The sequence below is a fragment of the Drosophila persimilis genome, unplaced genomic scaffold, assembly GCF_003286085.1.
Source record: "Drosophila persimilis strain 14011-0111.01,24,50 unplaced genomic scaffold, DperRS2 tig00000000-arrow-pilon, whole genome shotgun sequence".
Classification (NCBI taxonomy): domain Eukaryota; kingdom Metazoa; phylum Arthropoda; class Insecta; order Diptera; family Drosophilidae; genus Drosophila; species Drosophila persimilis.
In genome coordinates this window covers 24,046,067-24,059,790 of record NW_020825288.1, presented here as the reverse complement: position 1 = coordinate 24,059,790, position 13,724 = coordinate 24,046,067, and the positions used below count along the sequence as shown (strand labels likewise).

General features: G+C 45.5%; 2 protein-coding genes across 2 annotated transcripts; both read left to right on the top strand.

The window, feature by feature from the left end:
* The first annotated feature begins 95 nt into the window (after positions 1-95).
* LOC6591391 (conserved oligomeric Golgi complex subunit 1) lies at positions 96-4,954 on the top strand. The gene is made up of 5 exons (XM_002017325.2): positions 96-229; positions 302-978; positions 1,591-2,642; positions 2,705-3,367; positions 4,630-4,954. Exons 1-5 carry the CDS (start codon positions 96-98, stop codon positions 4,771-4,773), a joined length of 2,670 nt encoding a protein of 889 aa, XP_002017361.1. The 3' UTR covers positions 4,774-4,954.
* A 5,600-nt stretch (positions 4,955-10,554) lies between these two features.
* LOC6591389 (4-coumarate--CoA ligase 1) lies at positions 10,555-12,480 on the top strand. The gene is made up of 5 exons (XM_002017323.2): positions 10,555-10,695; positions 10,753-10,960; positions 11,046-11,232; positions 11,285-11,401; positions 11,473-12,480. Exons 1-5 carry the CDS (start codon positions 10,555-10,557, stop codon positions 12,419-12,421), a joined length of 1,602 nt encoding a protein of 533 aa, XP_002017359.1. The 3' UTR covers positions 12,422-12,480.
* The last annotated feature ends 1,244 nt before the right edge of the window (positions 12,481-13,724 follow it).

Genomic DNA, 13,724 nt, shown 5'->3' with positions numbered 1-13,724 from the left:
GAACCATTTAAATAAAGGGGGCTTAAGTGGGCTAAGACAAGTACGCGGTGATTAGTGAACATCGATGTTTATTTATTTTTTAAATTTTTGAATAAATGACGGCAAATCTACTGAATTTAAATGTGGATACGCTGTTTGAGCAGCACAGCGTATCCGAGATCGATGTAGTGCACAAAAAGATACAGACTGTGGTGGAGAACAAGCGCGAGGAGCTGCGCACTCATGTGGGGTAAGTGCGGCAGAGTGATGTGGCACATCGGAAAAGGCATAAAACTAACAAACTCTATTTGGAATGCCTAAGAGAGCGGTACAGGGATCTGCTCAAGGCGGCCGACACTATTGCGGCCATGCAAACGTCAGCGGCAACCCTCATCGAGCAGGTGCACTGCGTCCAGGCGAATTGTCGGATTCTTAATGAGCAGCAGCTCCTGGGCTTCAAGACAACGGCGCCCGCCACGGACGCGGCGCTGCAGCAGAGAAATGCCAGCAAGAAGCTGCAGAGCTATTATGGCACAATGGTGCAAATCAAGCTGCTGACGTCGCTGCCGGAGCTCATTTGGACGCACATTGACAACGAACAGTTTTTTGCGGCCACTGAGCTGTTCATCTTCAGTCGCCACATCAGCACAGGCCTGCAGCTGGATGGCAATAGTGCGCTAATGCAAAAGCTGCCCGTGGCCCGCAAGCAATGGGAGATTCTACGGCCCTTCCACCTTACCATCAAGCATGCAGTACTAGCCGTGTTGGAGCGCGAGGAACTATGCCCAGAGATCGCTGTGGACTGTATGCAGAGCCTACTCCTGCTGGACAAGTGCGATCTTAGCTCTGTTCTGCAAACGTTTCTCAACCTGCGAGCCTCTGCCTTCCTGAATTGCCTCCAGAGCCATCTCACGGAACCGCGTCGTGTCAAGGAACGCATTTTGGCAAGTCTGGGCATTCTAAACAGCACCATAGAGCTGCTGGACAAGTGTCTGCTGGGTGAGTGCCAATCCAATACGCTTTATTAATGCCTTCGGAATATTACGCAAATAAAAAGAAAAAGGAAAACAATCAAGCAGCATTCCCAACACATAAGGCGGCTGGCCAAAGAGGTTATTGCATCGCCGACTTGCTCTTGCTTGCTGTAGTGGAGTACACTCGTTGCTGGGCTATAATTTATGTTTGCCCCGCAGGCTTTCAACAGAGCATCGGTGTAGGCCACATGGTGGTTGGCACAGGTCACATAGCTGATCTCGCCCAGACCCACCAGCGTGGAGTTCTTGTCAATGCCATTGTAGCACTCGAATAGGGTGCCATTGGTGGGAATCAGGATATGGCAATGCTGCGTCTCCGAATTATGGAACAGCACAAAACATACACTCGGATTCAGGTCCAGAAAGTAGATGCCATAGGGGTCGCCCAGCTCCATATACGAGTCCCCGGAACTGATCTTCAGATCTGCCGAGTAGCGACCCACGCAGAGCTGCTGCAGAGCTCCCTTGAGCTCAATGCCGCAGCGACGTGCTAGTTTCAGACTTGAACCTGCCATTTTCTATTCACACTCTTATCAATTTGACTTTCTACGCCTGATATTCTTTTTTTCGATTTCAGAGAACGGCCTACTGTTCACTCGCCTAGCGGAATGTTCAGCGTCCACATGCCCGCCCAGCATTAGTCGGATGGAGAGCAGCGAGCGGCAGCTGGCTCATCTTTTGCCCGAAATCATAGCTGGCTTCAAGCCGCAGTTTGATGTCCCAAAACTGTCGCCCAAGCATTTGGGCATGTCCCTTCAACAATGGCTGGACAAGATGAATGCTTTAGCCGCCACACAGCTGCAGCAGATATTCGCTTTGGTCAGTAACATGCAGACCATTCAAGATATCAAATCGTCGGCCAGGTCCACAGGCAGGCCAAGCTTTCTTCATCTAGAGCAGCAGCTCCATTTGGAGCATTCCGAGCTGGACTTTTATGCCACAAAGTATGTACCCCTGATCAATGCCCGTGTGCGGGAGATCATACGCAGTAGTTGGGCTCACGCCATGAAGCAGACCTATGAGAAGGTGCTTTCTTTGATTGAAGCTGGGGTGTCGACGCCACCGCATCAGATCTGGAAAGAGCAGAACGATGACTTGCCCCTGAGCCTGGCAGCGGCACTCAGCGATCAGCCCAAGCGTTTGGCCAACCGCACCAAAGGCTACGACTCCTCAACCATTGATCTGTGCAAGCAGTTTGATTCTCAGCTGGCCGACATCGTCCAGGAGCTGAATGTCCTCCTTCAAGAGCAAACAACGCGAACGGAGGATAAGATGTCATTGATCAAATTCCTACGGGAAACGGCACAGGAGCAGGTTGCAGAGTATCTGTCCAAACTGAAGTCGCTGCAATTACGAGAGCGTCCTGCCCTGCTCCAGGCTCTGCGTAATAGTCTGGCATTGGTGGAACTGTGCCCCAACCTGAAGCTGTGCTTCTGCCAACCACCCAGCTGGCGTCAATGGAATCAGTCGGGTGCGGGCATTGACCACTGGCAACGTATTTGTGGTTTGATTGAAGACGAGATGCTGAGTCTCTGGCTGCTCATTGTGGAGGATGTCCTGACGGCTCACAGCTGCGAGAAACAGCTTACAAAGATCATCAGTCATGAAGCGGTTTTGAGGGATTTTGCGGTAACAATTGCCGCTTAAATGTATTTTGGCAATAAACTATAATCTGTACAATCCCCTTACAGCTCTGGCAAACGCTTACTCTGGAGCAGCGCGATGAGGAGCAGGAACAGAGCGTCCAGTCAACCATACGCATTCCCAGCCAACCGCGTCTCTCACTGCAAACGTATCTTCATCAGTTGATTCAGGCTTTAAACCTGGCTGTTCCCCAGACCCTGCCATCCAAAGTGCTGCATGCCTTCAACCAGAAACTTCTTGGACAGCTGCTGGGACACTACGAGGGATTGGCGGCTGCAGAGTGCACGAAGACCAGCCAGAACATTGCCCTACAGCTTTACTTTGATCTGAAGTTTCTGGAGCGCGTGTTTGCCGTCTCTCGCGAGGAGCGTCCTCTGTACGATCAGATCCATTCTCAGCAAAACAACCTGCGGGACTGCATCGATCCCTTCGACTTTGAGCTGTTTGCCGAGCACATCAGCACGCATGTCGCCCGCTCCACGTCTCGTCTCCAAGGCGAACTGGGGGTATTGACACCCTATACGCCAGCTCCTGGCCAAGGCACAACTGCATCGAGCGCCTTGGCCCACGAGGCGGATCCCAATGTGCTGTGCCTAAGCACTTCGGGCTCCACATCTCTTTGGTTCCCCTTGCTGCCGATTGTCATGCCGCAGGCTGCAGGTGGACTTGTTGGCAGTGAATGCAAACAGAAGCCCGTTGAGACAGATAAAGTGAGTACATTACTATAATATTGGATATCTTCAATGAACTTATAATTCAAAGCATTACCAAGTTGTAATTTGTGTATTTCTTTCATAGGATTTCTTTGAATTGCAATCCTAAATCAATAATTTCATCATTTGCTCTTGTTGGGTAGGAATTATATTTGACAAGTGATATTTAGTTTCCATTTCTCGTTTGCATGTTTGATTTTGTTGAGTCCAATCAGTCAAAGTTGCATGCCATGAATTAACTAAAATTAATTGATATTTGCGAATGTTGTACCCCATTTCCCAGTTAAATATACAATATCTTGCATATTGAACTAAAAGGCAATAGTATTTTATAGCCATCCCTTGTTTTTGTGCTTCGCCTTTACCGAAAACCGATGATAATATCTCGGAAAACTAAAAGGAATCCTGTATGGCTTAATAAATCCTTTCATTGGCAGCTATGTGCTACAGAAACACTTGGATAATTAGTCGCTGTTTATCATTTCCTGTTCCCTTATCAAACAGCAATGATACTGTACTGTACCATACCATAGTAACTAGTTTCCATTCCTCGTTTGCATGTTTGTTTTTGTGTTTGCCAGAATATGGCATGCACTCAACATTGATTGAATCTGTTGAAAGTGTAAATGGAGTCTTTTTCTTCCTTGGTTTCATTGGAAATTGTTCAAAGCTCTTCAAACTGAAGGAGCAGTTTAATTAAACTAATTTCGTGCATCCAGCATAATAAATAAACCGAAATGCCGCAAGACAAATTTTAATTAGCTGCAACTTTCGCCGGCTTCTACTGACTGGTGCTGCAGATGATGCTCCTCCTCCTGACCCTTCCAGAGCAGTGCTCCAGAGACCTACCGCAAGTGCCTGGCCAAAAGTTTCGAACTCGAAACCGAGACCAAAATTTCCAAGTGGATGGCCAGGACATCGGCAGAGTGTGCTTATGGGTGTGTGTGTGTGCTGCTGAGTGCCTTAAATGCTAATTAATGAATCGCTGCAATTATTGAAATCAAATCGCCGGGCAGAAGGGTAATTTATGGCCGACTGGGAACTTGGCCGTTACTCGCATGTTTTGTAATTAGCCGCGATCTCTGGCGGTATAAATCGTTCTCTAATTATCCCAAATGTGTGCTTACTGTTTCTTGTTTGCCTCCCCCTTTTTGGGTTTCCGCATAAATCACCAGAGCTAGCCGCAAATTAACAGATTAATCAGACAAACTACCAATTAATAGTACTAATTAATTAATAACATTTCTCTTTTCCCACAGACAGCGATTGCGACGACAGCGACAACGACAACGACACCCACAAGGAAATCGGGTGGCAGTGCCACCACACGCAAGGGGGATAATAGCAAATCCAAATCGGGCGCAGCTTCATTCTTCGGCATGTCGCAGGAGTGGTTTCGCTAGAGGAGCCAAATCAAGTGGCCTGTGAAGTGCATCCAAGTGGAATACTCCCGAACCAGAAGTGCCGAGCGTTCACTCCCTTCGTTCGCTATACTCTCGGATGTCAACTGTTCCATTGTTTAGGAAAGCGCATTATAAATGTTTCGACTCGTATCCCAAAAATACATTTTTAAAATGAACGTAATGCAATGCAGTTCTGCTATTTGTAAGAGCGATTTATACATACATACATTATAGATACATATGTACATATATAGTATATTCCCTGATATCCTTTTAATTTCAACTTAATTCTAAATTTGTATTTTATAATGCGCTTTGATGTTGCCACATTGGCATTGGGGCTACTGCTATTTCTTGCCTCCTTTCTTGCCAGCGCCTGGGGGTGGCTTTTGGTCTGCTCCTTTCTTGGCTCCACCTTTGTCACCGCCAGCCCCACCGCCTTTGTTTTTATTTCCAGCAGCTCCAGCGGCTGCTGCGGCTCCTCCTGCACTACCACCGCCAGCGCCGCCGCCTTTTTTCTGTAAGGAAAAGCACACGAAAAGATTTTACTTTGAGCTGGCTCTGGGCAAATAATGAGCTAGGACTGTGTACAGTTCTTGAGCAAAGTCAGTTAATGAGAAAGATGTTAGTTATTACGAGTAGTGGCATGAGCCGGGAGGGGTCCTTTGATAAGTTTGATGGAATATGAAATCTTTGGTGGGAATGGGAATGGGATTAGAAATGGAACTGGAAATGCACTTGAAAAGAGATTCCAAATGCCTGCCTTTTATTGAATGAATATGGATGTCCACCTGATACTCGGAGAGTATTTAAAGTTTAAACAAACTATGTGGAATGTGTCCGAAAAAGGTTTTGGTAAGACTCAGTATTTGGATCATCTCACAACAATATGCTACAAGGGAACTGGATATCTTTAGGCAGTTTCCATGAACCACTTTAGGTATTTTCACGAAATTCCACTAGAGGAGCACCTCTCCATATAAGTAATTTTGTTAAAAGTATATCTTCTTGAGGGAATCTTTAAATTGTTTTTTAATTCTCAGTTGATTTATATGCATCTCCAGTTGAAAGCTTAAGCAAATTAGATGATGATAATCAGTATCTTAACTCACAATTAATACGCATGTTGCATAACACAAATATTGCTTACATTGCCGCCGCCTCCGCCTCCACCTCCTCCTCCACCACCACCGCCGCCGCCCTTATTTTTTCCCATCCTATCAACTTCTTCGGCCAGCAATTATTTAATTTATTTGGTTTGGGTTTTTTCGGTTTTGGTTTGGTTTTTGGCGAGCAAACTTTGGCCACAGCAGGCAAATTGCAACTAATAAGCATCGCCCATAGCCCCACAGCAAAGTGCATGAAATGAATTCATTCCGCAGCCAAAAAGAAGGCCGAAATAAAAGTCGAAAGCAAAACAAACTAAAGAGAATTGTGTAGAAGGTATTGCGACTGAAAGATACCCGCTATTTAGTAACCTAAAATTCTTTATCGATGCGATTATAGGAATAAATATGTTAATGAGCTACGAAAACACTGGACGATGATATGCTTGCGGATAATTTTGATGGATAATAAAACTGTTTGTGAATTTTTTAAGAGTTTGATTCTTATCAAGAATATACACGAATACAGCATACCCTTCCACTCCAACGAGTGCAAGGTACAAAAATGCACAACACCAAAAGGCAGGAAAGAGGAAGCCGAGCCAATGTTTTTGGCCATCAAATGGATATGGGAACGGGCAGTGAGAACGGAGGGAGGCAGCCCAAGGCAGAGCACACTAGAGCACACCAGAGCACAGAGCTGGCTGAAATGGCCCATAGCTCTTAACTGATTTAATCATCAGCCCGGCACCACTCTCTTGCCCTCTGGGAAGCCGGAAGGAATGAGTAGTGGCTGATTCTCGCGGCGACTGTTGGGATTATTTTTGTAGTATTTCTTTTTGGGATTTTTATTCCGTTTCTGTTACGGTTTCTACATTTGCATTTGCTTTCGGCCCTGCCCATGTCCCCCGACCTCCCCCGCCAACTGTCCCCAAGGCCAAGGCATTGACATTGGTCAATACTGGCGTTTCTGGTGGTGTGAAATGTGGTTCTGCTTCAGGTTCTAGCCAATGGAATGCAATAGGGTGATGATAATCCCCCAACTCAATGACGTATTCAGTGGCAAGTGCAACACGAAGATATTAATAGATGCAAAGAGACTCAAGTGGGATTGAGGTGGCTAAGAGAGAATTTTAAATTTCAAGGGAAATGGGTGCAAAAGGGCAAAAAAGCTGACACTGAGATGTATATTAATAGATGAATAATTCTGTGGGATGCTCACACTGCGTTGAAGGTACTTGGGTATTTTGATTGTGCTGAAAGATGGAGAAATTAATTTATTTATTTGGTAGGTAAAAAAGCTAGGCTAGGGAAGTGGCTTATCTCTGTTGCATATCTGGATACAGAAATGAATGAACACGGATAAATTCCCCGCCGACATGCAATTACTGTCACACCTGGCGAATAGATCCCTAACAAGAATGGAGTCCATTCAAAGGCATTCCGCCTGTCTGCGCTCCAAGGAAAAATGGTCCTGCTCTGATTTCTTCATATGCTAATTACAGTTATCAAAAGTTTCTCTGGCGCTGGCACCGGACACTGGAAACTCAATGCATACCTAATGAGCAGCAGGAGATGATAAACCTCAACCTGGTTCCGTCACTCCCAAACACTGCCTTCTCTTGTACGAGTGTCCCCTCCTCTCGGACCAGATGCTAAATACTGTACAGGAGAGTGTGAGTCCAAAGATGTCCAGTCGGTGTCAGCTAATTAAATTAGATGCTTTATACGGTGAGGCTCCTGGTGAAACCGATATCAGGGAGATGTACCTCAGAGCCGCAACCGGAATGGAATGAAAATGAAAACGCTGAGAACTGGAGGACTGGAGGTCTGGGGGACTAATTCAACAAGTTGAAATCTGTACATGGCAGTGGCATAAAACCAAATTAGAAGTGAAAAGTATAGAATAAGCTCATAAAATTACGCACACACATGCTCTATAGAGGACTTGGAAACACGGAGGATGGGTAGAATGGGTTGGATAGCTTGGATGGTGACCCGAAGCCTGAGGCGAGGCCAACAAAGTCGCTAGTCCGGACATTTGCTGCAGGTGCGGCAGGAAAAACTTGCACCTGAAAGATAAACCCCAAACAGAAGCAGAGCCCCATAGAAGAGCAGAGGGAGACACACAGACCTACCGACAGTTAGACATACGGACAGACAGTTTGAATTTAAACGAAATGGGCGTTACGGGGGCCAACTAAATACATACATAAAAGCGAAAGAGATGCGAGAAGGCGAGAGAGTGAGAGGAGAGTGGGGAGAGGAGAGGATGGCACAGTAAAAGTGCGGAACTTTAATTAAGTTTTGGTTCTCCCAGCTGACTGACATCTTGAATTACAAATGAAAAACTTGTGTGCAGCAAAAGGAAAACCAGCCAAAGGAAACGAGCCAAAAAGAAACGACAGACAGTCGTAGAACAAGAGCGGGAGGGCAGTGAAAATAGTGCATAATAACACACTGAACTGCAAAAAGGTGGAAAAGCAGGAGCAGAATGCGAATGCGAATGCGAATAAGTTGCGCAGCCAGCAGAAGGACGAAGAGAAAGACGGGCAGGACAGCCTCAAATCACAGAGATAGAAATCAAAAAGAAATCCACTCAGCAAAACGCCACCCATAAAAATTTCTCTATGAACAATTCTTGGAACTCAAAACATGAGCTACGTTCAAGCTCGCTATCTAAACTATCTAATCTGTGCCTAGAATCAATCTTCTTAGATATTAAGTACTCCTTAACCAACCTCCCCGAAAGCTGAGAAAATAAAGTATCTCCAAGTGCGTTTTCATAACAATCTTATTTTCGCTTGGAAATTATTATTTTCGTTATTGCTGGTTATTTTGGAATACATACATTAGAGAATTAGACCGAATCAGATGACAGAAGATGGCGAAGATGGTTCCATTTCCCTCAGTGTACACTTATAGTAGTTCCCTCATACAATAGTAGCCTGCTAGTTAGCTGTTAAGAATGGCCATCACAACAAACTAAGACCGCGAATAGCCTTATCTCGCACAAGTAGGCAGTCCCTTGAAGCCGCTCAAAAATCGAATAAAAAATGGTTCCATTCATGCCACAAAAAGAGAAAAACTTTGCATGGGAAAACCAAACTATGGGAATACCCTGAAAGATATTCCGTAGCAGATAAACCACTTCCTCTTTTTCAGCTCACTCAAGTGAATATATTTTATATAATTTCCAGACAATGATTTGGTGACGTGACGTCTTCCCCGTGTGGATAGTTTTCGATATTTAAGCGTTACTGCATAAAGGGTGAGATAGCGTTAGGGATAAGATAGCGAGTAAGAAAACACGTGAACTGAATTGAATTTCGGACCTATGCTACGAGTTTATCTACAATATAAGAAAATATTGTATTTATCTTAATAGGTAAAGAACGGGCAATCTATAGAATAGAGTGCAGGTAACCTTGCTTGAAGAGTAGTAAGAGGTCGTCTCAGGAAAGGATGTATGAAAAACCGCAACGGAACTTCATCATCAGGAGGAGCCTCTGCCACAGAATTGGGTTTTAGTTCACGTACCACTCGGGAACGGGAAGTTGATTTTCACTGCCTGCTGCCGTGGCTGCAAAAACCAGGAAACAGATGTTTGCAAATATCTTGAGAGAGAACTTTACGCCAAGGTATTTAAATAAAGGTTTTCGCAGCAGCAACTTTTTCGTCAGCCGCACGGCAGGGAAATGCAACAAAAAGGAAAGAAAAATACGAATGAAATCTGAATGGAATGGAACCCCAGCAGCAGAAGGCAACGCGAAAGCAGACCCATTCAATTGCACCGAATTGGCAATCAGCCTCGGAAACGGGTCGCCTTAATGGGATATCATGTAGTATTCATATCGAAATCTGGTGATATGGCGGGGGGGGATCGCGTCTAAATATACTTTTAAATGGCTTGCACAGCTAGTGAACACTTAGAGAGCTCGTGTCGATAATCCCGTGGTGACTAATTAAAATTTATGAAAGAACTACGAAAGTTTTCCATTCGGACTATAATCAACAATTTAGAAGTCATGAGGTATACTCTAAAGCTGGTTCAAAGTACAGAATACGGATATTATGCATATAACGAACGTGGAATACGCTATAGTTTAAGATACTAGGTCCTACATTGCTTAATTTATATATATTTGTCTGCATACTCTAAGCAATAGATGAAGCCAGCCCATTAAAAAATGATGTTATTAAACTAAATATATTCCAACTTCCGCTTTAATTTTACCACAAAAATTACAATACTAAGTGTTACATAAGATGCCACTGATAAAGGGGAATCTCTCAACGGAACAAAGATAAAATGTATGGCAATTAGGGATGGATGTTGCCATTGACTGGGCAATGGAATTAAAATTTAATCACTCTTATCGCAGCAAAGGACAAACCTTCAATTAAAGAGCGCCATTGAATCTATCAGATGATAAATATGAATACATTTATTCGTATTTTCTTTGACTCGTGTCAATGCCTTTTATCTATATTCGCTGGCTTTCATTGATAACTTGCACTTAACCTAGGCTATGCTTATCGTTCCGTGGGCGATAAGCTGCAAGGGGCATGGGCATGGGGCAGCGTCTTTATAAGTAGCCCTTCCCTGGCCAGAGCTGCATAGATAGTTGCGGCTCGTTCGCGTGTCCAGTGATTTAATTTCGGTATCAAGAAAATGGCAAAGTTACCCTGCAGCTACGATGCGGAGAAGCGGATCTGGAAGGGCATCCAGCTGAGGTGCGACTACAAGCCCGACACCTCTTTGGGAAAGATCATCTTCAAGAACATGAGAAATTGGCCAAAGAATGTCTGCCAGGTAAGTGATCAGTGAGTTCTTGTTGGGGACTGCTCTAAAAGGATTGTGGTGCCATAGATCTCGGACACTGAGGAGGTGGAAGTTACCTTCCAGGAGGCTCTCACCTGGGCCATCCGCATTGCCCAGCAGCTGAAGAAACGTGGCTTGACCCACACCGATGTCATCGGCATCAGCGCCAAGAACACCACCTATGTGATGCCCACTGCTGTGGGATGTCTGTTCAATTCCACACCCTTCCAGTCAGCAAATCCAGTGCTTGAAGAATGTTAGTATTCAAAAGGAATATAAGTTCAAGGGGAAATCGGTTAACTCACAAAAACCATTTCTGATTTTTACTCCACGTTGTATAGCAACCATCAAGCATCTTTATAATATCTCAAAGCCCAAGCTGGTCTTCTGTGATGCTTGCAACTATGATAAACTATATTCCGCTACCTCGGATTTCAAGCCAGAAATCATAACGCTCACCGGTTCCGTTGAGGGAGTGCTCACTATTCAAGATCTGCTGGAGCCCACCAAAACTGAATTCTTTTACCAGTAAGTAGGTCACTACCTCGATCAATATTGTCACCATCCTGATCCCATTTAGGCCGGAACCGCTGAGGGATGGACCAAATCAGACCCTGGCTATCCTCTGCTCTTCAGGAACTACGGGAATGCCCAAGGCTGTGTGTGTCTCCAACGAGATTCTCATCCAAGAGACGTCGTAAGAACATTGGCAATTCTTCATTGGGACGAGACCACTACTAACTCTGATCTTTACCAACTCCCAAACAGTTTTGTGAATGGCTACGATACCATCTTCATTTCGGCCAGTCTGGACTGGATCACGGGTCTGTGGGCCTCTATTTTCAGCACCGTGAATGGCTGCACCCGCATCATCAGCAGCAAGCCCTTCAGTCCCGATTACTTTGTGTATCTGGTGGAGAAGTACAAGATCACCTATGCCCTCATCCCGCCGGAGCACTTCTGCTCCCTGGCCGACTGCCCCGAGGCTACGCCCGAGGCTCTGGCCAGTTTGACCAAGTTTAACTTTGGTGGCGGACGCATGACTCAGGCCACGCTCCAGCGCATCCAGTCGTTGGCCAAGAACGCCATCTTCAACTCCGCCTACGGCATGACGGAGGTGGGCTTCATGGTCTTCAATCACGGCCATGCCAAGCTGACAGCCGCAGGCAATCCTTTGCCCAACATTCAGCTCCGCATTGTCGACGATGATGGCAACAATCTGGGGTACAACCAGACGGGCGAGATCTACGCCCACAATGGGTACTCGTGGAACGGCTACTACGGCGATCCGGAGGCCACTCGTGTAATGCAGGACGAAGATGGCTGGTTCCACACCGGGGACATGGGCTACTTTGACGAGGACGACTTCTTGTACATCACCGACCGCAAGAAGGAGGTACTCAAGTGGAAGGGACTCCAGTTCTGGCCCACCGAGGTGGAGAATGTCATCCTCGAGCTGCCGGAGGTTAAGCGCGTCTGTGTCGTGGGCATATATGATGAGACCCAGGGCGATGCTGGCGGGGCCCTGATCGTCAGGGAGACTGGCGCTAATATTACCGCTCAGCAAATCAAGGATCATGTGGCCAAACGTCTGCCGGACACTCAGAAGCAGCTCCGCGCCGGGGTACAGTTCGCTGACGAGATCCCACAGAACCATAACGGCAAGGCTGTGCGCCGCTACGCCCGCGATCTGTTCCTGGCCCTCTCCAAAAAGTGAACACTGCCGATGAATACTGTGGAATAATTTATACTACTATCCAATATATATTTGTTAAGTTAGAGGAATTACTGATGCATTTGATTGTGCTTTTCGAATGGTTTCTGGTTGTTAGTTGATGACACCTTTCGCTACTCAGAAAAGCTTTGAATTTAATTCGTATTGGATTTTATGCATTCCTCAAATAAAGAAAATTAATGAAAAATAAGCACAAATTTTTTTCATATTTTTCTTTGTTTCCTTGCGGTTATTTGGTACTCAAAAGTTATGACATTCAAGCATTGTTAATTGATTTGTTCTCCCGAACAAAAATTAATCGTTGGTCAAAGACCTCTTCAAATATTACCCAGAGAACCCCTCAAATACAATTCCCGACAACATTTGATTAACCCTGCCATCACATCAATTTCGTTATAAAAATATTATATGCCCATGCATTGAAGTGGGGTTATTCGGTGATAAATCAGCTGAAATTGTGTCGCTGCTTGTTTATGGCTAAACACTTTCTTTGGGCAAACAAAGAATTGCCATTTTGCGTCAAGAGATGGGACTGAGGGACCAGCCCCATGCCCATTCCATGGGCATAAAAAAATCATTTTATTTAGTCATAAAAATCGCACGCATAGCATTTTGCAGTGAGAAGTGGAGAAGCACCAGAGGTGGGAATAAATCTCTGGCGCCGTACAAAAAGAAGCTTTTCACGAAATTAAAGGTAAATAAAATGTTTATGAGTGGAGAGCAGTGAGAGCAGCATCATTCATATGATTTCACATTCGATTGAATAACATTTGCACACGCAAACGCCACGGAGGATTCGCAATTGGGGTCCTCCCAATGGCATGGCATGGCTTGGCATGGCATAGGAGCAGGCTACCCAAAGACGGGGCAATAAATTCAAACATGTGCACATAAATTTTTATTTCGATTTGCTGAGCCGCTGTCAGGCAGAGCTCTTCCTCTGTACGAGTATGGCCCAATCTCTGGACCCATTCCCATTCCCCATTCAATTTTATGAACTGTGAATATGCGCATGATGAAGTTGGCAAAGGATCTCGGCGGAAGTGAATCGTTCGGCATGCGGTTCAGGCCGTGTGCGTGTCGGTGCCTGTCACGGGGGAAGCCCCGGCATCGCAAATTATTGCATCTCCGTGTGGCAGGAGCCAGGAGAAAGGGGAAGGTACCAGCCGTTGGAGCAGGAGCAGGAGCAGGAGCAGGAACAGACAAAATTGTTGCTGTCTGTCAATTGACTTGTCATGTCTAGGAAAGGGAAATGGGGTTTGGGCTACGATCCTGCGTAAGTCAA

Bases quoted from the DNA above. Each gene is read 5' to 3' on its own strand.
- LOC6591391 (XM_002017325.2), top strand. From the start codon at position 96: ATGACGGCAAATCTACTGAATTTAAATGTGGATACGCTGTTTGAGCAG. The intron at 230-301 runs GTAAGTGCGGCA...GGAATGCCTAAG, and splicing joins GAGCTGCGCACTCATGTGGG to AGAGCGGTACAGGGATCTGC. The intron at 979-1,590 runs GTGAGTGCCAAT...TTTCGATTTCAG, and splicing joins GCTGGACAAGTGTCTGCTGG to AGAACGGCCTACTGTTCACT.
- LOC6591389 (XM_002017323.2), top strand. From the start codon at position 10,555: ATGGCAAAGTTACCCTGCAGCTACGATGCGGAGAAGCGGATCTGGAAG. The intron at 11,233-11,284 runs GTAAGTAGGTCA...GATCCCATTTAG, and splicing joins AAAACTGAATTCTTTTACCA to GCCGGAACCGCTGAGGGATG. The intron at 11,402-11,472 runs GTAAGAACATTG...ACTCCCAAACAG, and splicing joins ATTCTCATCCAAGAGACGTC to TTTTGTGAATGGCTACGATA.